The sequence below is a fragment of the Chelon labrosus genome (assembly GCF_963514085.1).
Source record: "Chelon labrosus genome assembly, chromosome: 3".
Lineage (NCBI taxonomy): Eukaryota > Metazoa > Chordata > Actinopteri > Mugiliformes > Mugilidae > Chelon > Chelon labrosus.
The window spans coordinates 25,563,652-25,590,078 of record NC_140339.1 but is presented as its reverse complement, the minus strand read 5'-3'; the positions used below and the strand labels follow the sequence as shown (position 1 = coordinate 25,590,078).

At 42.1% G+C, this 26,427-nt stretch overlaps 1 protein-coding gene across 2 annotated transcripts in view; it reads right to left on the bottom strand.

Moving 5' to 3' along the window:
• Positions 1 to 23,817, bottom strand: part of sox6 (SRY-box transcription factor 6) — a 50,108-nt gene extending 26,291 nt beyond the window's left edge. For both annotated transcript variants that reach the window (XM_084541644.1, XM_084541645.1), the window contains exons 1-4: positions 23,392 to 23,817; positions 21,778 to 21,846; positions 6,831 to 6,951; positions 3,266 to 3,345 (exon numbers count right to left, since the gene is read on the bottom strand). In XM_084541644.1, coding sequence (XP_084397770.1) covers positions 3,266 to 3,345; positions 6,831 to 6,951; positions 21,778 to 21,846; positions 23,392 to 23,520 — 399 coding nt within the window. In that variant the 5' untranslated portion in view covers positions 23,521 to 23,817. The remainder of the gene's footprint in view (positions 1 to 3,265; positions 3,346 to 6,830; positions 6,952 to 21,777; positions 21,847 to 23,391) is intronic.
• Positions 23,818 to 26,427: the final 2,610 nt, after the last annotated feature.

Below are 26,427 nucleotides of genomic sequence, written 5' to 3'. Positions count from 1 at the left end.
AATGGAGCTTTGACTGAGTGAAAGCAGAGGGTATCTATTTATTTAGTCCAACAGTGATACTACATACAGAGAACCCAGATGTTCTGTTTTATCCACTAATGCTTTTTTTAAAATGGCTTAAACTCCAAAGTCTGCTTCCATAAAAAAAGACTTCTTCTCAAAGCTTGTCCTACTGTTCAAGGGGTTTATAAAAAAGACGTGTGCCATGTATTAACTTCATATACTCCTTAAGGAAACCGGTTTTCACTTGGTAACTGTTGCAAGGAACAGCAAATTAAATTCTACCCCAAATGGAAAATTCTTTTGTGGAATTAGGGAAATTCTCTTCTTGTCTCTTCCCTCAATTGAATATAGTAGGTGTCGGGACAGATTGGGGTACAATCTGAGCACAATTTCCTCTGTAAGGTGAGACATGTCAGTTGTAATCAGTGAAGGACAGGCGGGGGATGGAGCCATTGTTTCCTGCTGGTCTTGGGCTCATCCTGGCTCTGTGTGGGCACTAATGAAGAGGGGCATGTCGCGCTGGGATAGTTTACCCGCCTCCTCTCCTGTGAGTTGCGGACCAGAGCCAATCTGTCAGGGAAACATTGAGTGAAATTGCCCTGTGGTACAGCAATGCCTGGTGACAGCCACTTGGAGACTGCCAGCCAGCAGAGTGATGCTACCACCCTGTATTGACAAGCAAATTACAGTCTCCCAACACTGAAACGCATCCTGGAAGATTCATTTACATCCATCAGCTCTAAGCCTTTGTTACCTTGTTGGGTTTTCTTCTCTTAGAGAGAAAGGGCGGGTGAATGGAGGAGGATCCCAGACTGTTATGACAGAGGAGATTGTGAAGAGGCTGCGTGCCCAACATTAAGACTGACGGAGCGGCTAGCCCCTCTGGCTGGATGGCTGATCACATTACGTCTGCAGCATTGTGGGAATTAATTCTACCAATAAGATAATTTTTTAAGGTTCATATATTGCACAATCTAAACTGAGTAAATTGGTGAAAATTATACCTTGCCATGCAGCTGACAGGGAGAGATATTTTAATTGAGGGGGGCAGCTTATTCAGCCATACGTGTGTGGGATTTTGTGTCCGTGTGTGTGCGTGCGTGTGTGTGTGCATGAAGAAGATAAACAATGGGCTGGGAGGTGAAAACTAGAACACTGCAAGACAGTTCAATGGGTTAATGGAGAATTGTGCTTGACAAACTCTGTACCAAATAAGTACCGACTAAGATTTCATTCCAAATAATACAGTTGCATTAAACTGCACCATAACGTTGAACATAAAGCGTTCATTTCATTGTAGCTGCCACTGGCATTTCACAGCACCAAACTCAAGCCAAAGTGTCCCCTTATTTTGTTGCGCTTAGTCGTTGTTTATTAGAATACCTATATATATTTTTTTGTTTCTTTTATGCTCGTAAGTTCTTGCTCTCAAAAACGTGGCTGCATTTGAGTGTGTGTTCCTATATGAAAAAAGAACCAAGGGTGCTGGCGCTATTATTGCTCTAAAAGAGAGGAAACAACTCTAACTTAATTCCATGTCTGGCTTGATATGATGTTTTTAATCATAGCAGGCTCCCAGTGCTTTGTAGAGGAAGTGGTGGCAGTCACATGGTTTGTTGATCCCAGCTATGTAGAAAAGGGCATGTTTGACTTGCCTTACTGTTTTAAGGGGAATCTCTATGCAGGGTAAATAGCAGCCAGCAGGCGGAATATGTGACAGGCTGACAGACTTCAATTAATGGAAAATGCACCTCTTTTTGTTTACTGTGTTCTGTAAAGGTCAGCCAAGTCATGGTCTTGGAGGCACTGTTTTTGCCCGTTCCCAGGGTTAGATACATAATCAGAATTAATGATTCTAGACCCGTCTCTCCTTCTCACCCCAACCTTCAGATATATGACTGTCTCTTCTGACCTCATGCACCCCTATAAATAGACTGAGCATGCCTGTCTGAACTGACACTCCTTTGCAATGAACTTCACTATGATACACAAACTGAGCGTCGCCTGTTCACTCCAGAAACATATTCTCAAAAGCAGCCTCCATATTTCATTCTTCCAGACACAAGCCTTTAAACATGAGCGGACCCATTTAACACCTTGCATGCTTCTGATAGCTCTTCTCATGGCTGCATAATGACGCACAGCTCGGAGCCAGCTGCATGCATTGTTAGAACTTGCCAAGGCTCGTTAACACTGACAGTGGTAGCCTCCGAAGGACAAATGCCACATATATCAGCGCGCAAAGAGTTTCTTGAAGCCTCTTACTTAATTTTGTCAGACCTGTTTAGCATCACATGTTGCAGCTACGTAGTTGCTCTGTGATGTTGTTTGCACAGCAGCGGTGGCCACTTTTTACTTTTTAATTCTTAGTTTGCTTCTTTTGTTACAAAATAACAGTGTTGATTTGTAGCTTCAAACAGGCGAAAGCTGTGCAGAACCGCAAAGGAAACTGATAATTACAGAGGCAATAGAGCTGCTCAAATACATATGACTTGTTTTTCATATTGCCTTTGTGTATTTTTATGCAAATAAAAGTCAGTAAAAAGTTACCAGGGCAATCATTATCACCAATTTGGAAACAAAATCATACATGGGCTCAGAGATGCCCCTTGGAAATGATAGTATTTATAACAGTAACAGTTTTGAGGATAGTATGCAGATAATTATCTACATTAAACATTATGGCCTCAGGTTAAGCCCTGACCTAGGTTCAGCTCTTTTTAATGCCGTGTGAGAAAAATCCTGGAGGAGCCTGCAGGGCGTAGAGCCTTTCTCAACATTTGCTGTGCCTCCAAAGCCCTACTCAGCCTCACTTTGTGTTATACTTTAACATGAGTCATTTTTTATTACGCTCTCATTCAAATTACCCCGATTTCCCTCCATTCGTTCTTCCTAATTGTTTTCCTCACGGAGATAAATAGTACAGTGGGTCTTTTGGATAAAAGCAATAAGAAGGAGATTCTTACACAGTCAATTGTCTTCTGATAAATTCACTGGCAGGCGATTAAGGCGGCCAAAGTGATTCTCATTCTCTCTAATAACTATTATCTTCCTAGCTCCTCTGTCTGGCAGAGCTAGTGGGGATAAATCCTCTATAAAATGGGATAAATTACATATGTAAGGTGATAAGTGTGTGTGAGCTGGGGGCCTCCAGGATTATTTAGTGTGCAGCTCATTACTTAGCGTACAGCTGCTTAGCCATCCTTTTTGCCCTGAGCTTGGCGAGCGTCCCTAGCATTCTTTGTCATAGTACTGTACATACCTGAAGCTGGAGGGGGCTGAGTCCTGACGCTGCTGCAGCTGCCATTGTGGATGGAATGAACTGCACCGGGTAGTTATCACCTGTCAGAGAGGGAGAGAGAGAGAGAGATACAACAATGCATACAGGTTCAGACAATGAGCCGGCCCACAGCGACCAGGCAAGTGCCAACACGGATTCTCAGCCCTCCACTACTTTTGCCACAGCAATGTGGCACATTGCAACGAGCCCTCGGCTTCAAGCCCAAACATCTGCATTAACAAAAGGCTAAGGTGGTTTGACTAGAGGAGGATTAGTTAGGAACGTTCTGCGCCATTCCTTCCTTACTCCGCAGGAAAATACCATGACAACAGTAACTACTTTACACTTAAACAAGTTAGACGTTCTTTTAAGATTTATTTGTGTGTGCGTGTGAGCGTTTGTGTTCTGATTAGATGTTAAATATCTGCCATGGTATTCAGTTAGCGGTTATGTAAAGGGACCAGCATGTTCTCTCAGGCAGTTCATACAGCTGTAGACATGTCTGGCTATTGTTCAAGACAACATTGTTTATTTCTGAGTGATAGCTTTGGCAGCACAGCGAGAACACTTGTATGCAAACTGGTTGGAACAAGTGTGCAGTCACAATAACAAGGGTAAAAAAAAACACATATTCTTATCTCACACATCCCTGTGATTAAGCAAAGAAGAATTGGTCTCCAAATAGCTGCACTATTCATTACTATTCGCTGCTGTTGGCCTGCCATCAGCACGTTTGTCAGGCTGGGATATAAAAACGGCTGCAGTATGAGTGATATCCATGGGGGTGCCGAAGCTTTCACACACTCAACCTAGTGTGTTGAGACATCCCCAGCGAGACAGGGCAGTACACATTCATAAGAGGGGAGGTTGGTTTGAGGCATGTGTCTAAAGGAGAGGAGGTGGGGTGCACAGTGGGAGTGGGGAGGGGTAGTTGGCCTTCGGTCAGACCCCACTTCTGCCTGTCACTTCTCCTCACAAACATATGGAGCCATTAAGCCACAGACAAGCTAAATGTATATACCTTCTCTTTCACTTTGCCCTCGTCTGCTCGCCTCACTTCGCAATCTTGTACAGCACAGCACAATGTGATACAGGCCATGGAAATTCAATCCCCATTTAGTAGCAAATAAAATCACACAGCAGAAGTGGTTTCAAATAGTGCTAGGTTGGATGTACGGCGGTGCACTGTGGTTATTTCTACACCTCCTCTTTTTTGGTATCGCTTTCTCCCTGTCTCCTTTGCTCTGTGCAGCCTGTGACGTAGCATTAGGGGATAATAAATGGCTGGATGTCTTTAGATGTCATGTGAAACCTGGGGAGGGTCATGTGCTAAACTGCAACTGCTGGGGGGGTCTCGGGCTCCGAGGTCTGGGTCTTGGGTGCACACGGTCTGCGTCAAGGCACCAGGCTCCTGCAGAATGGGCGCCGTGCCAGGTCAGCGTCACTCACTGGTGAAACATTTTAGTTCTTTTGGTTCCATGACCAGAGCCTGGGTCGAAAAAGCTATTTTAACCGTTATTTTATTTGTTTAATTATTGAAGTTGGACACAGTAAAACGGGCTTGCATGAAAGTAAATGAATGCAATTTTATGTTTTTACGAGATTATTGTCAAGTAGATCTGACCAGGCCAAATGCTTAAACAACCAAATTTAATTCATTTACAGTATATTAAGAAGAAAACTCTGTTATCCTGCTAAAATGACCTAAGTAACAAATGTGACAACTAATAAAGTAAAATAGCACCAACAAACTATCAACTATCTGCAGGATGTCAATGAGGAAGACGAGCAGAGAACCTAAAGACTATGGGGTCATTCTGTAGGGCCATTAGTGGCACTTTGGACTGCCTGTGTAAACAGTGCAAAAAGACTGGTAAGTCCAACTTTTATCTATTTGTTTAAAAGATGACTTGGTGTTTCTATGACTGTGCTTGTCTACCATGCAACACCAGGCCATTGAGCACAGCCAGCGGATGGGGTGATGACTTACCACCACGGTGCCAGAATGACTCTGTTGCCATGTGAGCACCACAGGGTTGGGGGTCATAAGCAGTGGTCCCTGGGAGTTGTCTCATAATGATAACATCAGATTAGTGTGCCTTAGTCTTGGAAGTGAATGCTTGGCTACTCACTTCACGGAGAAAGGACAAGGCCGCATCCTGTACACGCTGCAGGTGGGGATGATAACATTGTACTCTCTGGGTATATTGTGTATATTGTGTCGGATGGGGAGAAATAATAACGGCTTTGAAAATACCTCTCCTGACTGCAAGACTCATTTTCAGCCCCCCTTTTGCTATTTCGTCGGGAACTCATGAATTATGCAAGACCCATACACATTGTGACCCCTGACCATGATTCCATAATAGCTCTTGTTATTTGAACTAAAACATTTTCCGTGTCAAACCTATTGCAAAAAGCACACTGGTAAAAGACTCCCCCTCAGGCACTTTGTTTAAGCTGTCATGGCTCCATAGTTCCAAAATAGCTGACTTTCTTTTTCATTCCTGTGGTTTTATAGTTAATTCATTAACTGCACTACCACCTTTTAATGTTCTGTTGCAAACCTCAGACTTCCCAGTGTTTTTTTTTTTGTTTGTTTGTTTTCAGTCCTCTTCCTTGTTCTGGTATTGTTTTACACCCGACACAAGCTTTCCTTTGACCAGACTCATAAATCTTGACAGTGAGATTTTTATCAACATAACACTCTCCCATTGTATTTGCACAAGTTAAGGTGAAATTAGGATTTATTTCTGTTTTCTTTTGTTGACACGTTTAGTTTCATTTGATTAAGCAACTGATAGACGCGTGTAAAAATGGCAGAGACCAAAGTAGGGATTATGGACTAAGAAGCAAGGAACATTTTAGGCCTTGGATCTTTTTGTTTTACAAGGTTACTGCTTTGGCAGGGTATTAGTCAACATGTTGCAACAATCTTTTTCTTTTTAACTCTTTTTTTTATTTTGAAGGTGGCTGAGTTTCTTTTTGACTTGATCCCAAAGAGAAAGGGAGAGACATGCTGTTACAAGCAATGAAACGAATATGTGCAGGAAATCTTGTTCTTACTTTATCCAAAAGCGATGCACCTTATAATTGATTTATAATTGTGCAATTCCATAATCACAAGGCGTAATTTTGTGAAAGTGTAATAGGGGAGCTGATTTGTATGAACGGTTTTCCATGCAGGGCCCATTTCCTTTGTTATTGGATCTGTAACAGATATACTTGATAAACGATTACTGCCACCGTACCCTTGAAATATTCATTCAGTTTCAGGTTGACAACATGTTTACATTCCTCCACCTCTCAACCCATATCTATTGTTTCACGTGGACCAGAACATTCCCAGGCCTTGGTCTCAAATCCAGGTCCAGACAGAGCAGAGCATGCCAAGAGCCTCAAAAGCATTTATTTGTTGCTTTACATTTATTATGCAAGTTTAAACCATTTTAAAGCAAAATATGCAATTACCTATAGACGTGCAAGGGAGAAAGAAATAGCAAGCTGGGAGAAAGAAGGGATACAAACACTTCGTTTGCAAGCATACCTGGCTTGTAAGACATTCCCGGAGGGAAGAGAAAGCCTTGCTGGGCGGCAGCTGCTGCTGCTAGAGTGCGTTGGTCGTGTGGAAAAATGGGGATCATAAGCGGAGGCATGTGACCCTGGACCTGCTGAACAGATAGGGAGCAGAGATCAGAGAGAGGCCTAAGCGTAGGCATGGTACACAGAAACACAGAGCCCACTCAGGGGGAGGCCAGATCACAGCTCTTCCTAACGCGTGCTGACAGGGGGCTCTGCGGCAATGACGGCCCTCGTGTGCTCACACAATACCTGGCCGAGCTACGCCTGTTCTTAATCCAAACCACAATTTCACCTCGGTACATCAAAGGCTCCGCATACGCACATTGTTCCAGCATCAGTTAGAGGAAGTGACATGCAGGACAGAAAGCAGAGAAGCACAGCAGGTTTGTATTGCTTCTGTGGAGAAGTACTGTATGTGCTGAAAGAAGCCTTCACCATCATCCGGGCTATTGCAGCAGATAAAACATGTCAGCAAGAGGATTGCTGAATGTATTACACAGGTGCAGAGACAGAACTGATCAGCATGTAGATGCATGAACACACACACTCAACTCAAGAGAATATCAATTACTCACTTAATCTAGGATGAACATTTATTTAGATAATAAAAGCTAAAAGACAATCTAGTAATTTATTTTCAGCATGGAAAAAAAAAAATATGTCAAAAGTGCTTGCCGCATTTCATTTTAATTTCATTCTCTGTGTTCCACTCACATATTAACTTTCACCATCCATCCTGTTGCTGACTTGCCTACTGGGAATATCAGCACAAACTCCCTGCATCTGTGTGTCAAGGGTGGGTGAGTAGCTCATGTCTCCAAAGTGATGTGTGGGGGTTTGCACACATGTTGCAAGTCCAATTTTACTGTCATTCTCGGCTTCCTGAAACTCCATGATAGGGAGCAGCTCAGCTACCACGGGCCTGTGTGGGTTAATCTAGCACTGAGCCAGATCACCTCAGGGGAACCTGCCTGGAAAATGGGTTAATAAAGGTCATCCCCCAAAATAAACACTTTACTGAATGTTTCTCCATTCATCCCTCCTAAAAATCAACTTGCAATAAAACGGGCCTGGGTGCAATTACTGCCGCTGCATTGGGGCATGAAATCAACCTGTCCCATGTTCTGGCTGAGGTCTGCTATGAGCTCCACTTTTCAGCCTGCGCTGCTTCCCCTGTAGACTTTTTACAGGAGTATTTGCACCCAGTTTCTCTCATAGCTATCGTGCTAAACCTACTTAAAACAACTTTATTGATCTGTCCAGAGGTGCAAAGCTAGACTGAAAACTAAATAAATAGAACCATTTTATGTCTACTGAGCTTTTACAGAAGTGCAAGTGCAGAAAGTGCATTATAGAAGAATAGAAAAGTATGTAATTCTTCAAAAAGTAATTCTGTAAATATGCTGGTCCTGGAGAAAAATAAATGGCCAAGGAGACTGCGACAAATGTCCTTAAATAAAACATTGCTTTATAGGGACCTGCGTTCCAAGTTTCCAGACTGAACGGATGAAAGATGGAGCTTGGCCTTGCATGTATGGAACATATGGAAAAACACAATAATTAATGTCACAACATGAGGTAGGGCCAGTGACAGGCGGGGGGACACAGGGGAACACAGCTTTTCTCTGTCTGTATATTTGGACTGTTAAAACAGATGGAGTCTGTTGCTGAATGTGCGGTAGTCACAAGGCAGAAAAAGGGCTCCCTCAAGTCCCGATCCCTTTAAGTGTGTTACAGATGTGTTACATGCTCCGTTTTTTTTTTTGTTTTTTTTTTTGCTACGCATTAGCTAATATGCATCAGCAAGAAATAAAAAAATGAATTAATTTTGGTTTTCAATAAATGAATGTTCCATGAATAAAACACATCTCTGTTTTCAGAAGTGAATATTTTTTACTTTTATTGTTAAATTATTCTCGTCTCACTCCGCATCTCCTCTTGCTTGGAAATTAGGAGTTGCATACTCTCCAAAGTCAAGAGGTCTTTGCAAGTTTGCTGTACGTGCAAATTCAAATTAAATAGTATTCACACATTTCCTCAATTTTATTCCATTTAATTATCTAAGAAAGGATGAAAGAATAGTCAGTGTAAGTGAATTAAGCGATATACACCACAGCATACGCTACGAAACAACAGCACAAGGCATCCGATATGAGGAGGTATTTATCTCCAGCAACACTAAATGATAAGCTCTAAATGTAAATTAAATATAATTTCGTCTGGGATATCAGCTTTTATTACCATTATTATTCTAAAATATTGAGCAGAATATACAACATTCATCATGGCAAGAAAGAGGGAGAAATGTGCGTTGAAGGGGAAATAAGTGCACTGAGTTTGAATTGCTGCGATTTGCAGTTATGAGCTCCACGCATTAAAGTTTAATTTACAACAGCTAATGTCAGAGAAAGGCACATCAAATTTTGAGGAGCTTCAAGGTGCATTTTCACAAGTCCCCTTTTCCTTATTTTTGAAATTGACTGTTAAAGTAAAGCAGAAGAAAACATTTTAAAAAGTGTATTTAAAACATATAGAGACAGAAAGAAAGTGTGTGTGTGGATGCGTGGCTCCCTCTCTCACTCTGTTACTACAAACCCAACCCCCTCCCTTTAAGAGTTACCCTCAAGTTCATCTATGTATGGGCTGCGTGCCCAGGATATTTCTATTGCCAAGATGATATTGAGGAGTCTGAGAATGAAGTGGAGCAGATGTGAGTGGGGCACTCGGGCAGCGTCCTCCCTTCTCCTCATAAATACAGCAGCATTGTTGTGCTGGCACTGCTCTTCCTTTGTCTTAGCACTGCTAAGTACTGGATAATGTCATTTCACACCATCTGCCCCCAGGCTTCATTAAAGATACATGAATGGGCTATCTTATGAGGAACAGGTGCTATTGTTTGTCCCTTAAGACCCAGCACTAAGGATCTGACTCGGGAATACTTGAAGAGGAGCATCTGTAGTGATCAGTCAGACAGACTTGGCTGAGGCCCCCGTCTCTGCCAGCACGCGCTCCAACAGAGGTTTCCGGGGGAACTCGACCGCCTTGCAACATGTATCATCAATTCAGATGACCTGATGAAGTCTGTAGCAGGCCAGCATGCAATCTGTTTCCCTCTCAAGGAGATGCTGGTGTTTGATAAATAGAACCAACTTGCAGTTCCGCTGCGAGTAGCGCACAATACGCAGACCACATTATGATAGAGCCCCGTATAAGCAAGGAGAAATTCCAGGGACAATTTTGTTCTTTTTGCAAAATGTTGCTTGGTCTCACATTTGTCCTATTATTTTCATATTTGCAACCTTAACCTATCGTTCATCTGAGAAAATAAATGTTAACGTGAGTAAGTTAAACAAGAAACACTAGCGCAACAGACTGCACGGTGGTATATAACAGGAAACCATCCTGCGGTCAGGCTGCAGAGGGCGAACCAGACAGCTCACATGTCTGATCTGTAAATACACCAGGTGTAAAAGACAGGGAAGACTTGAAGGCACCCCGTTTAAATCTCATCGCACACAACATACACACGTACAAGTGTACATATCCAATTAATTTTATGCTGCATTAATACATGCAAGATATACTTTCTCCATATGCCTGATTCATTTTCTTTTTACTGCGCATCACATAATTACTTGTAATAAAATACAGATTGCACATGTTTTAAATGAAAGATGCGCTTTTAATTCTAAGAAGCAGCATTTAGAAATATATTTCTTCAGAGCTAGGTTCAGGTTATAATGTATAAGTGCCAATAAAAATGAGTGGTGTTGTTTGTAAAGACCAGTACGCATCCACCTACTACACTCACGCATGCAGCTCCAAAACACTTGGAGCAAATGGAGATGTACAGCGCATAACAGCACTCACTTGGGACCCTGTCAACACCCATGCTCCTCACTGTCTGTTAGAGCCTCTACAAAGCACCCAGGAGGCCTCAGAATCTCCTGCTGGCTTTTCCTCTGAACCCTTTTACACTCCCATGCGCTGATACACACTCATGTTTTCAACTCACTCTAGACCAAAATGCACTATGTGAAGGAAACTGTGAGGATTTTTAAATTTTTTTTTTACTGTCAGATTCTGCCCGTATTAAAAAGATTAAAAAACAAAAAGGGCAAAAAAAGACTATCTTGTCACCACGGTTCATGGTTATTAGCTTGAAAGGACCTGTGAGATCCTGGATCTTCCATTCTGATTAATTGCTACTTGACACCTTTTAACACACCTCTCAAACAGATCCTTATCTTGGATATAATCTGCATTCATTTGCCATGAGGAGACTTGTTAAAAGTAAAACCACTTCAAGTATTTTATGAAAATACAGACAACAATACGGCCACAAAAAAATCGGAGGAGTTCTTGGCGATGACTCAGAATTCGGGAAAAATCATTTAGATTATAATTGACGCCTTTCCCATTAGGAAAAGATCACAATCACCAGTAATCATTTAGAGGAGGATTCACATTTCACTGACATCTAATTTTAATAAAATTACTTCCACACTTTAGTTGCTGTCAGATCCGCAGCCCTCACTAATCTTCTTTTTCACATTTTCTGTAGGAGGGGTTCTGTAATTTCACCCAAGGAGGATAGACTCCAGCTGTTGCTGTACGAACGATGGTTCACACTTTGTTTCCACTGCTCCCCACTGAGCCGCACACCAAACGCCTGCGAGTAAAAATCACCTTTTGTGATTCATTTAAAGGAAAAGTGATCTTGAGCTAGTTGGCAAGTCTGGCTACATCCCAACAGCAGCACTCACAGTAAAACTGACACTAGACAGCAGGATATGTTTAACACCCGCCACTGTGTACACAGCCCGCTGGGTGTACACTGTACTGCAGCCTAACCAGGAGGAAAATCACTCACTGGAAACGCTTCTGCTTCAGGATTTTTTCCCCTATGAAACAATCAAAGGTCCTTTGAGCACATGTTACTCGTATGCTACTGGTCACTGACTGCTGTACACCGAACAGTTACATCACATCGCAGACACACACATTGATCGAACAGAGATGCAATGGTGTTTGGATTTGTCTGTAACTAATGGTAATCAGACAAATAGATCAATAAATCTGAACCAGACTTTGAAGCTCCAGACTTCTGCCTTTGAATGAGGGTCTCCATATTACCACCCACGCGACTGAAGCACATTATTCCTGCTCGTCTGCTCTGGAAATTAGAATGGGCAGGGTAAATACACTGGAGAGCTTCGGGTCACCAACAAAAGGCCCTTGTCCTGATCAAGTTTCTGACCTTTCCTCCTCACTTCCTTCACAGTTCTGAAATCCTTGTACAGCACCGTGACCTGCTGCTATCAAAGACAGACAGTGCACGACATAATATTTTAGCCGGGGTGCAGCATTAGGCCCTGCTTGCTTGGTTTTCAGTGTGACGGCGCACATCAGTCACATCTGTGTGTGTTACTCCGAGTGCTATTTGGGATGAAATGCAGCAAATCCAGACATTTGAGGGAGGTCAGGCCATCCAGAGGGACTAACCAGTGGTGACTTTTGGTTTCACTAATTCCTTACACAGTACAACAAGCCTTCTTGGACAACAGCCATTCCAATATGTCTACATTAAGTCGACGGGAGCTTGAACGCAGGGTATTCCAACACTCTGACCCGCCTAACACACCCCACCCCAAATCCCTCTACTCGAGCCCTCCTCCACCTCATGCCTCCTACTTGATTTCCTTGGAATCCTGGCTAAAGAAGACTGTTTGCTAAAAGACACTGCCTGGCCTATAAAGTATTTCTAAAACTGCTTGAATGCCATGTAGTTTCAGCAATAAATGCTGGAGGAAGAATAATAAAAGCTTGACCTCAAGTGTTACACAAAGAAATAAAATGAGCAGATTCAACCAAGTAAAACAATCACATTTAAAAACGACAAGTCAAGAATAAATCTCGCATGAATGCTGAAATGTAATCTGTCTTTATCTGTCTTAAAAATAGATTTGGTCGAAAACAGATGTCAAGGTTAAGCATTAAATTGTTGCCATTTAAGCCTTTGTAATTGGTGTATGTTTATGTGGCCAGAGACCGTTTTCATGCTGCACCTCTCTGTTCTCTGATCATTCTTTGATGATATCAAATGCATGGCATGCTGACACAGTGCGCACGAATTGCGCGCACAAATGGTTCATTACACCCTTAAAAAACATATTATTTTCAACTGGAAAAAAATATTATATTTTAGCAGTCACTGGCATTTAGAGAAGATCCTTTTTTAATTTAATTTACTTTTTTTGTCTGTCCATGTAATTAAGGTTCTTGATAAACTAGCCAAATCCTTGGGGTCTCCCTCAAACAGCATGTTTAATGACAAAAAAAAGAACACAAGTCTGTTGTGGGCAGGCATCATTATCCGGTAAATACACACTTGCTGTATGGAAATGGGGAATAAGTGAATTTGCCTCGGACCCTCACTGCAGTGGGGCAAGTGAGGTTTAAAAGAACATTGGACACGGGCTGCTCAGATAGCCAGCTACATCCATGAGATGTGAACAGGGCAGTGGGAGGGGGGAATACAGGATTTAAGTATGTGAGGCTTAGGGAATAATTTGGCACTAAGGTTTGAAATATCTCATCTTCAACACTCTGCACACAGAGACACATTAACACTTGATCCACTCTTTACTGTTTTGTATTTTGTAATTGCAAAATAATATCTTCTCTTAGACGTTGCCTGTGTAATATTTTAAAATTAAACATGCAAAGCCCTTTTAGAAATGTTTTTCAAATTTGAGGGAAAACTCCTTTTGCAGTTTTAAACTTTAAAGAAGAAGTATTTTGTCTGACTGTCAAACAACAGACCACCCCTAATTTGTGTGATGGAATTGTCCTCACTACAAATGTTGCCCCCTCCCCACCCTTTACTCCTTTCACAGACCGATTCTCTGTCTTCGCTATTACCTCCCAGCTGCTGGGGTAACAGAACACAACAGAGGCCATTCTGTTTTTCAGCAGAGTGCCGGCCTGTCGGGGAACTTTATTAGACATACACTACAAGTGCAATAAGCACTCTCAAATACCACCATAATGATGGGTTAGAAAAAACAAAATCATTTCATAAAATGTCAAACCAAGTAATACAATGACAGTTACTGTTTGACAGAATTCTATTAAAAAGGTAGGAATACAATTTAAGGAAATGTTTCAGAGGAAACAAAAAATGCTATTTGGGGAATTCTGGAAAAAAGGACTAAAAAAAATGTATAATTTAAAAACTGTGGAGGACAAAATAGCTCATTCATTGTGTTGTGTTGGGGAATGCTCGGACTCTCCTCCGCTCCCCCCAAAACAAAAAGTTCCTTTTTTGCATTAGCCATGGGCTGAATGCTTTGCTTTGCCACCCCAGCCCTAAGAAAACACACGCCCCTTTCTCGCTGCCGGCTGCCTGTGCACAGTAGAGTCCATTAATGCAGCTCCTTCTCCCTGTGAGTGTGCCCACTGCTGAGGACGACGGCCGCGCAGAGCCAATGCAAAGACAAAACAGTTTGCACAACATTAGCAGAGAAAACACAGCCCATGCAGCGGGGGAGAGGAAACTAAGTCGGCATCTCACTGGAGGATGTGTTCTCCCTCAACTGATATTTTTTCTACCGAGGGTTGGGGTACAGCTGCTTTTCCTTCATCTAGGGAGGGTTTGTGGACCTCCAAACAGGTGTTTTATTGTGATTCAATTCAGACCAAAATGTAAAAGTACTCTATTCATTGTATGTGTGCTGCGTGCAGAGAATAGACGTTCAGCTTTCAGGATTATTTAGCACCATGATTCATTTGAAAGGCAAATTCACATTCCTGTATGCCCTAACCCCGTCTTGTGTCGATTATTCTTGTCACTTCAGAGAACACGCAGAGAGCTGGAAGTTTGTGTCATGAATTAATCTGTCCCAGGGCTGCTTTTGAAACCCCTCAGGTGACTAATTTTGAGTAGACCCTCAGGTGTGATTTCACACATTACAGCCGTTCGTGTGGCACCTCTCAGATGGAGCCTCTTAATTATCGCTGCTTAAACTGCTGAGGTGTCTGAATACAAAGGCCAATTACACAAATCCTAGGCTTTATTGTGTAATTTACAGCAATAATTGATGTATGTTTGTCTACACGCCTACCTCATGAGCAAAGGCACAGCTTAAGCAAGCATATGTCTGATTCGAAAAGGCAGTTGTTGGGATGGATCGGCCCATCTTTTGATATATTTTAATTTCACATCTCTGTACACATTTGTGCAGCTCTGAATGCCTATTACTCAAGGCCATGACGCACAAAGACGACACGCAGCCTTTAGCCGGTGTCGGGCAGTCTTGGCAGTGTCTCTTCACTGTTGCCATTCGTCAGAGACTAGCCAGTGACGGGGGCTTTTCAGCTGATTCCACATGTTGAATCTTTCTAGCCTCCTAGTCCTAGCTCTTTCGGTTTTCTCTTCTAAATAAGGAATACAGACTACAGACATGTGCTAGCGGTCCAGATACAGGTGATGCGTGGCGATGTCGCAGTTTGCATTTGTTGATGGTGATTCTATGATATTGGTTCAGGTCTTTAAAGCATTTGTGTTAATAAAGAGATGGTACTTTTCTGCCGTGTGAGAAAAACCCACAGACACGGTGGACTATTCAAAGCTTTTATGTGTTCTATCTACTGTTTGTATTCCGAAAGCAAGAATTACTTACAAATGGCAATAGTTATCAACCATGCATCCACTTAGCTTCACTTGCAAACCATCACTGCCATTGCTGAGGTTGTGCCTATTACACCTTCTTGTGCATCATTAAGTTTTAACAGGCCCGTGATGGCTTTATTGTTTAAACTGCACATGACTTTGTTTAACGTCAGCATTTCTTCTGCTTCCTGACAAGGAGTCACATTTCATAACTAATTAAATTGATCCCTCCCACCCCAGCGATAGAGTCCACTAAATGGAATTATTTGTATCCAAGTGTCAATATATTAAATCACAGGGGCTAATGAGTCGGGTCACCGCTTTCTTTTATCTTCAGTCTTGCGTGTGCACATCTTCATCAGCTAACAGTCTCCTTAAATGGAGGATGAACATGCTGGACTGAGCCTCCCTGGGTGAGCGCCAAGACTGTCTGACTAGGCTGTTAATGCCCCCACATAATCCTACTAGCAGGCTAACACCGAGCTCTTCAGCACGAGGGAAAGAACTGGCAGCACAGAATCTACACAGCCACACACATCAGCGCACGCTTCCACACTTTAACGCACACACATTATCATTTCCCTGCTCTATTATTCTCTTATTATCATGCTAACAGTTCCAGTCTGGCTGTGCTAATTGGGGGACTTACACATTCTCTTTAACAATGTCTATTTTCGTGCTTCCTTTTTTTTTTTTTTGCCAGTGCATTAATAAGAGTCTCACACTGAGAAAATCATTTGTGCTGGGGAGACAACAAAAGCATCTGAGAATACACAAATTAGAGCTATTATCTTTTGTGAAATTACCATACGGCTCTGTGTTTATTTAAACTCATCTGATTGATTTTAAATATTTACAATAATGTTGTAGTTTTTACTTCTCTAAATTGGTAACCAAACAGAATCAAAGCATTAAATCACTGCACTGTATAACATGCATATTATTTTATAATAATAAAAGAGATTACCAAGCAGTAGCGCTAAAGGGCAATTTATGATATGGAACACTTTTGTTCATGCTGGCAGACCTAGTTAGATAACAATTTGAGCAGCACTAAACAAAGGGTTTATGCTTCATCTGTACTAAAAAGCTACACAAGGCTTGTGTGGATGGGAATCTGAATAGAGGCCAATTATTTGTGGGAAACTGTCTAACAGTGCCAAAGACCTTACAGGGCCTTGATGATTTGTGTTGCTACAGGACCATGACCCTGACCCTGACCCCAGTCAGCCCAAGCTACATCTGAATGGCATCATAACAAGAATGTAAGAGTCTCTGACTAGCGCGGCTACAGCAGGAGCCGGATTTTATTGAAAATCTGCAGAATGACTCGATGATAGATGCTGGTCAAGCCAGCTATCTGACATCTGTCATGACACGTCAGCAGCAGCACATATAAAAATAAATGCTTAAATCCAGATTTGCCAAGCCAACACACATATTTCCAGAGAGCTGGAATCAATGCCAAATCTGCCTCTAAGCGGCATGTAACTCTATAGATGCTATTGTTTCATGTGGAGCAATTAATGGACTGTTTGTTATCCAAATGTATAAAGTGATTTGTTTTTGTGCTAACTCCAGCCACTGGAGACTCAAAACACATTTTTCACAGCTCCCTCTTTTCTTTGTTTCCTTGTAGCAAAGGTAAACAAAAAATCCATGTCCAACAGACTTAACCACGCTGCACCACAGCTCTTTTTTCCTCAGATATATTAACTGAAAGTAACCAGAAGCATGTAAGATAATTTTGTCTATGTTAAAACAAGTGTTTCATCAAAGAGAAGAAGCATATTCACCTCAAAATATAACATGTATGCCTTCAAGATTTCCCTGCTTATAAATTCTTAGCAGCTAAATGCTTGCGTAATTGAATTTCATCTTTAATCTTGGGACCTTTAGCATTGAACGTCTGAATGTCCCCCACTGTTTTTTGACACCATTAAAGACACATGTGAGGAAGCCTCTAAGACTTTGAAGTGTGCAGTGGACAACAATATACTGGCATTTTCTCTTTTAATCTCTGGTTTTCCGTTTCAAATGGAAGAGACACACACACACACATTATGTTTGTGTATCCCTGTGAACATAAGGTTAAAGGTAGGATGTACAGGTATAGATAATGTGTGTGTACACATAATGAGATTAGAGTTTAAAGCCAGGCCATGCGTAGAAAGAGTACAACAGGTCAAAGAGAGATAAATAGAACCAGAAGTTCTTAAACACAGGTGTGGACGAAAAGTATTGCTGAAAATGTCCTCCATAGAAATGATTATCTCTCAGATTGTGGATCTCACAGTGTACTCAGGGTTGGCACATCAATGCCACCGTCAATGAAAGATGACAATGTCAAGATATAATGATGTTTTTAATGGATAAAAAATGTAAATTAAATGTTCTGGATTAAAAGTATCCCTCCGTTTCATCTGTTTCGCTCGGCTTTCTCCAGCCTGTTTGTGAAGATAAAGTTCACTCTGACCTTTCAGCCAGTATTTATTCTCTTGATGTGTGTATCAGTGCACGGGTCCCTGTGTTCCTGTGTACTGTACACGATCACCTCTGTGCCTGCGCATGAGAGTCATACCATGGTTTGTATCTCAAACCACCCATCCTTGAGAAACACATGAACCGGGGTTATTACCATAGGAGCTTTACAAACTTTTCAAAGTTCATAAAACTGTCAGAGAAAGTATTCACTTTTCTTTTCAGCAAAGGAACGGAGAATGATCGTAGTTCTTAGAACTCAGTTTTTGGGGTCTTCTTAGCTCTAGTACCTTCACAGCATAATGAGAACTTTTAGTGACGTAAGTGTATGTTAAAGATAACAAACAACTCTTAACAACAGCCTTAAAAATGGGACAAATCCCAAGAAATGGAGTTTCACTGCTCAAGTTCATACTTCAACTGAGCCTAAATGGAACACTGTTGTATGTTGTTGTATGTTGCTATATATCACATATCACTAAGTTATCTTGCTATACCGACAGTGAGTTGGCTTTTATGTCACGTCAGTGTCATAAAAAAGCTTTATGTGGTTTTCAGGAAGCTCCCAGGTGGGTAGTTACTATCTTAGAGTCCACAGAACTGTTTGGTTGGAAAGAACCCTGTGACGTGGCTGGATGAGTGCTCGTCACGACAATGGACAGTAATGTTACTTGAGCTGCATAGAGTTCCCTTTTATTCACAGGACACCTTGATTTTAACCCTCTCTCGTGTACTGTTACAAGAGAATACATTTGAAAGAAAATGCCAGAAAAAAAAAGACAACAGTCTTATGATTAGCGTGATGCTGTGTAGTTGCACATTTGCAGGAGAAACTGGATGTGATTATGAAACAGAAAGCCGTGACAAGGCGCTCACATAATGCCTGAATGATGCTGAGCCGATACAAATGAGTAAAACAGAACTGTGCGCTCATTATTGTAACCTCCCAGTGCCTACACGCACACACACACTCGGACACATGGGACAAACCAATTCTCTGCTAATATATATGTTTAGCTGTCACATGTGTCTTATAAAATCCCAAATGGTGTTTCAAATTTTCAGCTAAATCAACTTGAGAGCTAATCTAATCCTGGGATTGAATTAGTGCCAAGATGATTTCAGCGTCGAGGATGGACTAAAGGAATACAAAGAGGCTGAGGGAAAAACACACAAAGCCTTGAGCTTTAACTTGTGATAAGCCCCTAACACTTCAATCAAAACATCTGCTATCTTAAAACAAGTGACATTGTAATCCTGAGGGACAAAGCCTAAATCTCTCTCCCTCTCTTGTAAGAATGATGAGAACGGATAAAAAGAAAGATGGCTATTCAAACAGGAAACTTGATTGAACTACATCCTGCCTTGTGCCAAACCTCACTAACTAAACCTCTGTAACCACACACTTGTGATAGATTCCCTTCAACCCGCATGCAGAAAGCCCTTGAAAGCACACACATAACGTGCCAACAACAGTCTCCAGTTGCAGTCCCCGCGGTTTTATTGGTTCGACTGTTTACAATGTCCACTACGTTGTCAGTCACATCATCAATACGAGACCCTAACAAGAGGCTTTCTTTTGGTTTACTCCCTGAAGCCAAAACAGAAGGACTTTGATGGCAGTAGGGTCTCCAATAAAGTTTAGTGCTCTCCGTGCCAACAGCAGAGTAACTCGATCCCTCAACACTGCTTATCACTTTGCTAAAAGTCTGTGGCATACAGGCTGGAAGCTTGTTTACAGAACTAATTAAGTCAAAGCTGTTATATATTAAAATGGCCAGGGCATTTTTAAGAGGCAGCAGTAATGAAAACAGAGTGTCAAAAAAAAAAAAAAAAAAAAAAAGCTTTTGTAGCTTGCCCCCTGTCTTTTCCTACTCTTGTGGATACTCCACTCAAGAGGAGTGGCCATCAGCACACTGGACACGAGGAGGAACTAGGTTAGGGAGAGAGAACATCTTCTGCTTTAAATAACTTTCTGTCAGATAAACAATGTTGCACACCACGAAACTTATTTAATATTGAGAGAGATTCCAGTTGGTGGTTGTGTACGCCCAGTGCAGCCAGGAGAGGCTGTTGGGCAGTGGAACAGATGGTCTGAACATGGGATTCTTTTATTTAATTGTTGATGAGTTTATCAGGGAAGATCCATTGCAGATTTTGTCAAGGGAAAAGCTGGCTTAGTGGGCTCTGCAAGAAAGGACTTTGCTTGTATCTCTGTTCAAGTGTTTGAAATGCATATTTAGAAGTGTGTTCCCATACACACTTGATCACTCGGCCTCTCTTAAAACTATTCATTAAGGGGAATTTTCAGGTACCATTTGCCTATAACTTTGTGATGAAAGTAAGGGCCTCCAAAAGTGAGATTCTTTAGGGCCGTGCCCTTATGCTCAACGAGCCTAAGTAAAGGGCTCTCTATGATATGAGTAATATTAGCCCCTTAGCAGTGTGTAAGGTACTTCACTTTAGAGTGTTTTCTACACAGAGTGTCATGCTCTGTGTTCGTCGTTAGTGGAGTGTAGTATGGAATCATTTTTCCAATAGACTTTCCTCTGTTGAAGTGAAATGTTGAGGCTTGTGGCTTCTTAAGAGTATCTCGTTGCTGTTGATGCCCTGTCAATTAATCTGATAATTTTCCTGGCAGAAGTTTGTTTTGTGCCTTTGTATCGTAAGAACAAACTGTGTTAGGCAGTGAGGATGCCCCCATACGTTAAGGAAAAATACCACAAAGACCTCTTGAGAGGAGGGCTAAAGGGTGACAATTCTTATAGAAATGCAGACAAGCGAGATGTCCAATGAGACGCTTTGAGCTTGTTGCTGTAGTGACAGTTAGTTGCAACAGAATGTTTGAAGTGCAGATAAAATAAAAAGAGAGGATAGGGAGAGTTGTCAGTTGGAAGAACAAGCACAGGAGGAGGAGGAGGAGGAGGTGGTGAATGGAGACGGACGTGCCTGATACCAAACACACCCAGCAGGATAACGTTCGCTTCACAAAGGCAGCCAGGCTCAGAGCCTTGACCACTGCCAGTGACCAACCCTGTTTTACCCTTTACACTTAAACCATATCTAGCTACGTGCTACCTGGGTGGTCTTTCACTGGAACTCTGCAGCTCTGTACTGCACAACACTGTGATAATGTCTGGCATGAGGTGCATAGCTCTACAGCAACACATGAAATTACAGCAGAAATAATTTGGAACAACAGGAAAACAAACACAGTATCATTCAGACGCGCGGCGTGATGACAATGTTGGTTTCAGTAGCTCTTGTGCAGTGTGAAAACATGCCCTTCTGGGACTAACTCATTTCAGAGGCATTTACCAGCCTCTTTCATGTCCTCCACCTCCAGGCTCTTCTCCATCAACAGGACTCATTAGCTGTTGTTACTTTTCCCCTTTTTTTGTTCATTAAGATGTGCTAATTATTCGCCTCCATATTTTAAAGCCCTCCCCTCCTTACCAACAGGCAATTAACATTTGATGAGAGTGTTGAATATAAGCGTGACACAAAAAATTTAAGATGAAGAGCTAAGAAATGTATAAAGATTTTAAAAAATTAGACGCAGAGGGTGACAATGATATTGACTTTAATGTCTAATTTTATTGATCTGTGCCATTCAGTCCAGACGTTGGGCTTATTGTGACAACAGTGGTGGACTAATTATACCGGAGAGGCAGAAATAATGTAGTAATCAGTGTGCAGAGAGTAGGACGTGTAAGCTACTGAGTGTTAGCGGGCCAACAGAAATGCATTCACTGACCTGGATCTGCTGCTGGAGGAGGTTGATTTTGTGCTGCTGCTGCAGAAGCTGCTGTTGTTGTCTTGCAATCTGGTTGGGAAACGAAGGAATTAAATTAAATTAAATAATTCCGGCTAAAACAGACATAAAGAAGAGGAGGAACTAGAATACTTGGAGAGTATTATATGGAAACTTTGGCATTGCAAAATGCATCCTCCCAACTAGACTGCTGCAAAATCTGACAAAAATAAACCGTTACACTATCTATATGAACTGCGCTGAACCGCACAGCCAAGAATTGTGGTAAAAGAAAGAGAATAAATGATTTACAGGACAGACAAGTGCGGTTATGAAGGAGATAGCTGCTGCCGGAGGAGTACGGGTGACAGAGGTCCCCGCTGCCCCTGAGTGACGAGCAGCCACACCGCAATGTCTCTCGTCCCAGCACTCCCTCTTTCTACATGCTCACTTCATTGAGCATGACAGCCTAGATTTAAGTGTCATTTAATTTTCATTTTTAAATATAATTACAAAGTGTTCACTGTAAGATATCGGCCGTCTGCAAATGTGTCAAGATTAATTTGTGCTGGCTTCCTCACAAGTGTCAACAGTTAATTACTGTGTTGTATCTTGATGGCTTGATGACATTCTAGCTCTCAGTGGGCTCTCTTGCTCTCCCTCTCTCCCCCATCTCTCCCTCAGTTTCTCTCCCGTTTTATTAATATTCCTCCATCTTAAAATAAGATCAAATAATAAAACATCTTATATCACTGTTCATTCACGCTGCAATGTCTACAGAGCAGAGGGTAGTTTGCAAATGAACATCATTGATTGAAAAAGAAATCAATGCTGTTAATGTATTATTAGTGTACTATGACCAAATGCATCACTCCAAGGTATATGGTCTATCTCTTCATTTACCACAGGAAGGTCTGAGAGTACGCTGTGAAAACTCTGAGTGAACTCCATGCTGATAATTGACTCATAGCCATTAGGGTGGCTGGTGATAATAAAAGTGTCGCCCGTGCGGATAGTTTGTGTCCTTATTTCTTCCAAGATATTAACACACTTCATGGCCTGTGCTAATTTGCTGATTTGTACAATATGGCTCATTGGCCTGATTTGTGCTGCAAATCTAATGCCAGGCTTGTTCTAATAGGAGTCGATTTATAAGATATAGAGGATTTCCATGTTTAATATAACGTTTAATTCACACATTCCCTCGCATTTGTTAGTACAAGTCATAATAACACTTTTCCTACCACGCAGCATAAATGTGGGCGCGAGAGCATGACCGAAATATCTGAGGCAATATAGAATATAGCATCTCTTAAATCTAATATTATTCCAAATTCCTTTCAAGGAGTGAGATTTTATTGGCACATTTCAGGCATGAAATGTAATATGAAATAGAGAGTTAAGTGACGAGTGAATCTATTTAATAAGGTTTGTTATTGAGATGAAAGGGGAACCAGAGTAAACAAGATTAAAAAGGGGAAGGGGATTAAGTGTTTTAAACAATAAGGAAAGAAAGAATGGGTTGGAAATATAATATGATGGGGAGGGGAAAAGGGCTACACAAAGGAAGAATGAGTGATAATGTGATAGTGGGAAAAGAAAACAGTGAGCAGTTACCTGCTCCTGCTGCTGACGAGCTAACTCCATTTGCTGCCTCTGTTTCTCCATCTGTGAGGCAGCGAGCTTCTTCTGTTCGTCGTGGGCAGCCAGAAGCTGCTCTCGCAGGCTGATCAGCTGGGTTATCATTGTGGAGAGCTGGTGCTCCTTTTCTGCCAGGCTCTCAGGAGTACCTGGAGAGAGAGAGAGCGAGAGAGGGCAATGTCAGGAGAGGAATGGATGAATACAGGGTGGAGGGCCGGAGTCATAAACATAAATAGAAGTGCGTGTTATGCATACCTGAAAGAAGAAAGAACTACTCACACCGTTTCATGATGACCATGACTAAATAACCAGGATGTGAGCTTTGGGAAGAAAGTCTGCAGAGGCCTTGGTCATTGTATACTGCTAAATATAGAAAAGTGACCGTGTTGTATACACCGATCATCATATTGTGCTATTGTATCGTACACAATATTTAGTACAAAGAAAACCACACAGGCAGCAACCAACTGCAGTGAATTCACTAGAAAGTGTTAAGGTCACACACAGCCTGGAGTTGTCTATTTTGCTTTAGCTGGTGTTCGCAGCTTTCAGAGTAAGAAAGGGAAGGAATTGTTCCCGGCACATAGACAAAGAGCTGCAGGGAGCTGTCAAACTGAGGTGGCAGCTTATGTCAGACTTCCAGGGGTGACTATAAAGAGAGTGTTAAGAGTCACTGTTTGCACCGGCCTCCAAACTACACCGATTGTATTTATGGCAATTCCACCAACGCATTATTGGAGGACTTTCTGCAGGACTGATTGTACAAACCAAAACACGACACCAAAAACAATAGATGTTCAGGATGTCAGTCATCATTAAAGATGACCGGCGCTGAACAACAGACTTCCACTCCTGTGAATACATACTTCAGTGAGAGACCAATGGGATTATACTCTCTCTACAGTCACATGTCCGCACTGTGTGTGATAGAGAGAGCGGCTCCGCTGCACTGCTCTCTCCCTCCGCCTAATCAATGCTAAGTGATCCTACCATTGACTTACACAGCCAACATAATTGCCAGTGAGAGGCTAGACAGTAACTCACTCTCCTCCCACTGCACTCCTGTGTGACAAGCTGATCTGGGGGAACACGCAGAAAACAGATAGGAAAGCCGACAGAAGAAACCGAGAGAGACAGTCACAGAGAGGGAGAGGGATAAAAGCTTGGAGATCCAGATAACAGTACAGTGAAGTCTGGCCTGGGGCCAACAGGAGCTGAATTCTTTCCTGGGTGTCTTCCTCTCGTCTCTGACCACATCTGTCTTGAGTTTCTCCGAGAGCTCCCAGGGGCCCTCTCCACTCAAACTATTTTAATTTGACTAAACACCTGATTTATTTTATCTCTCCGATGAGGAAAGCCGTTTGTCTTAATAGGGCCTGTCAACCTCCAGAACCCATTCAGGGCAATTTACTGGCAGGCTTGTCTGAACCTCAGTTTGCCTCGCTCTGCCTCCGCTGCCTGCTGCAATGGAAGAGAGCTGCAATTCTCCATTTATCCTCCTAACGAAAAAAGCACCTAAAAGCAGCTATTCATTGGGCCTGTGCACACTTTCCAAGGCCTGAATTGACTTCTTATTCACCCGACTACACTTGTTGTGAATGGCTTATCTGTAAAATTGATACAATCAGCACCAATTTTATTAACCTTTGGCTGTGTCCATGAAGGAGCTGGCTTTTACAGGTCACCAGCAAGATACATCAGTCGTCACAATAAATCACTGCTATCAATGGAGCAGTGGGAAGGAGAAAGAAAGAAAGGGAGAAAGAAAGCAAATTCATCATTCACACATGCTCATCAAGGCCATCAGGTCATAGATGACTTAGAGCTCGGGACAAAACATCAGCTCCCGGTGACGGCCTCTCAGCCTGCTAATTATTATTTTTCTGATGTCCCTTACCGTTTTAGAATCACCAAACTGTTAAAATAACATAAAATCGCAAAAACATACATAGAATGTACAGCATATACTGTATCATTTGTCTTCGTATGCGTCAATATGCAGGGAGACTTGTGCTAAGGGTCCACAGAAGGATCTGATGGGCTAGCCAGAGTGTGAAGTGCTCAGTCCTTCCCAGACACCACAAGAATACTAACAGAGGGCCCATTGTTTTAATGTTGAGCTGAATTCTGGGAAGCCTGAGCCATCCTCTGTATTGCAATTTAGGCTTTCCCTATTTGCGGATTTCAATCATAATTATTTAACAATTTGTTAGTCCTGCTAACCCTTTTCTTTTTCGGGAATTCGGAAATGTCTACACGAGTTATTGAGATTAATGCTGGATGTTGAAGGCAAATATTTAAACACAGTTCTTGTGCTTAAATAAGGAAACATGGTGGAAGAGTTTCCCCTTAGAAACTGTACACAGCTGAGCAGAAAATCAGACGCATATGTTTTTTGTTGGCTGGTTAGTGTTAAAATCTCTTTCTTCCTGCTTTAAATTATGGATCAGCTTTAAAATGCAGATAAAACTTTTATTGGGTGGTACAGAAGAGGAGAGTCGTGGTCTGCGTCTGACCAGCCTGCTGACAAAAGAGGCCGTTTCCTGCATATTGCATGGCTTTTAACAGGCGCAGGGCTGGGGTCTGCCTGTTAACATGTCTCCTCACATTGCGCTTCCGATGGCAGACAGACAACCCAGAGATGCCTTGGCGCTACATAAACCCCAGCAGCCAGCGGCGACCTAACATGTTGTGACATCCTCCTGGTAGACGACTGAGGCTCAGTAGGACAATACCAGCCTGTTACAGGAAGAGGATCCCTGGAGGGAGTGGCCATGGTGCGCTGGCACTTTATTTAGTAGTTTTCTCAGGCCACTAGGCCAATTTCAGATATTTCAGATTGACACATAGTAGAAGGAGACAGTAAAGCTGTGTTGTTCAGTTTCAGCCCATTCAGCATTCACCTTTTGAGATTCTGTCTCTTTTAAACGTCACAAAGTAGGGCAGAAAACATCAACCGGTGACTAAATAAATGATAAGAGAAAAACAAGCAGAGCCATGGTTGCTTGGGGA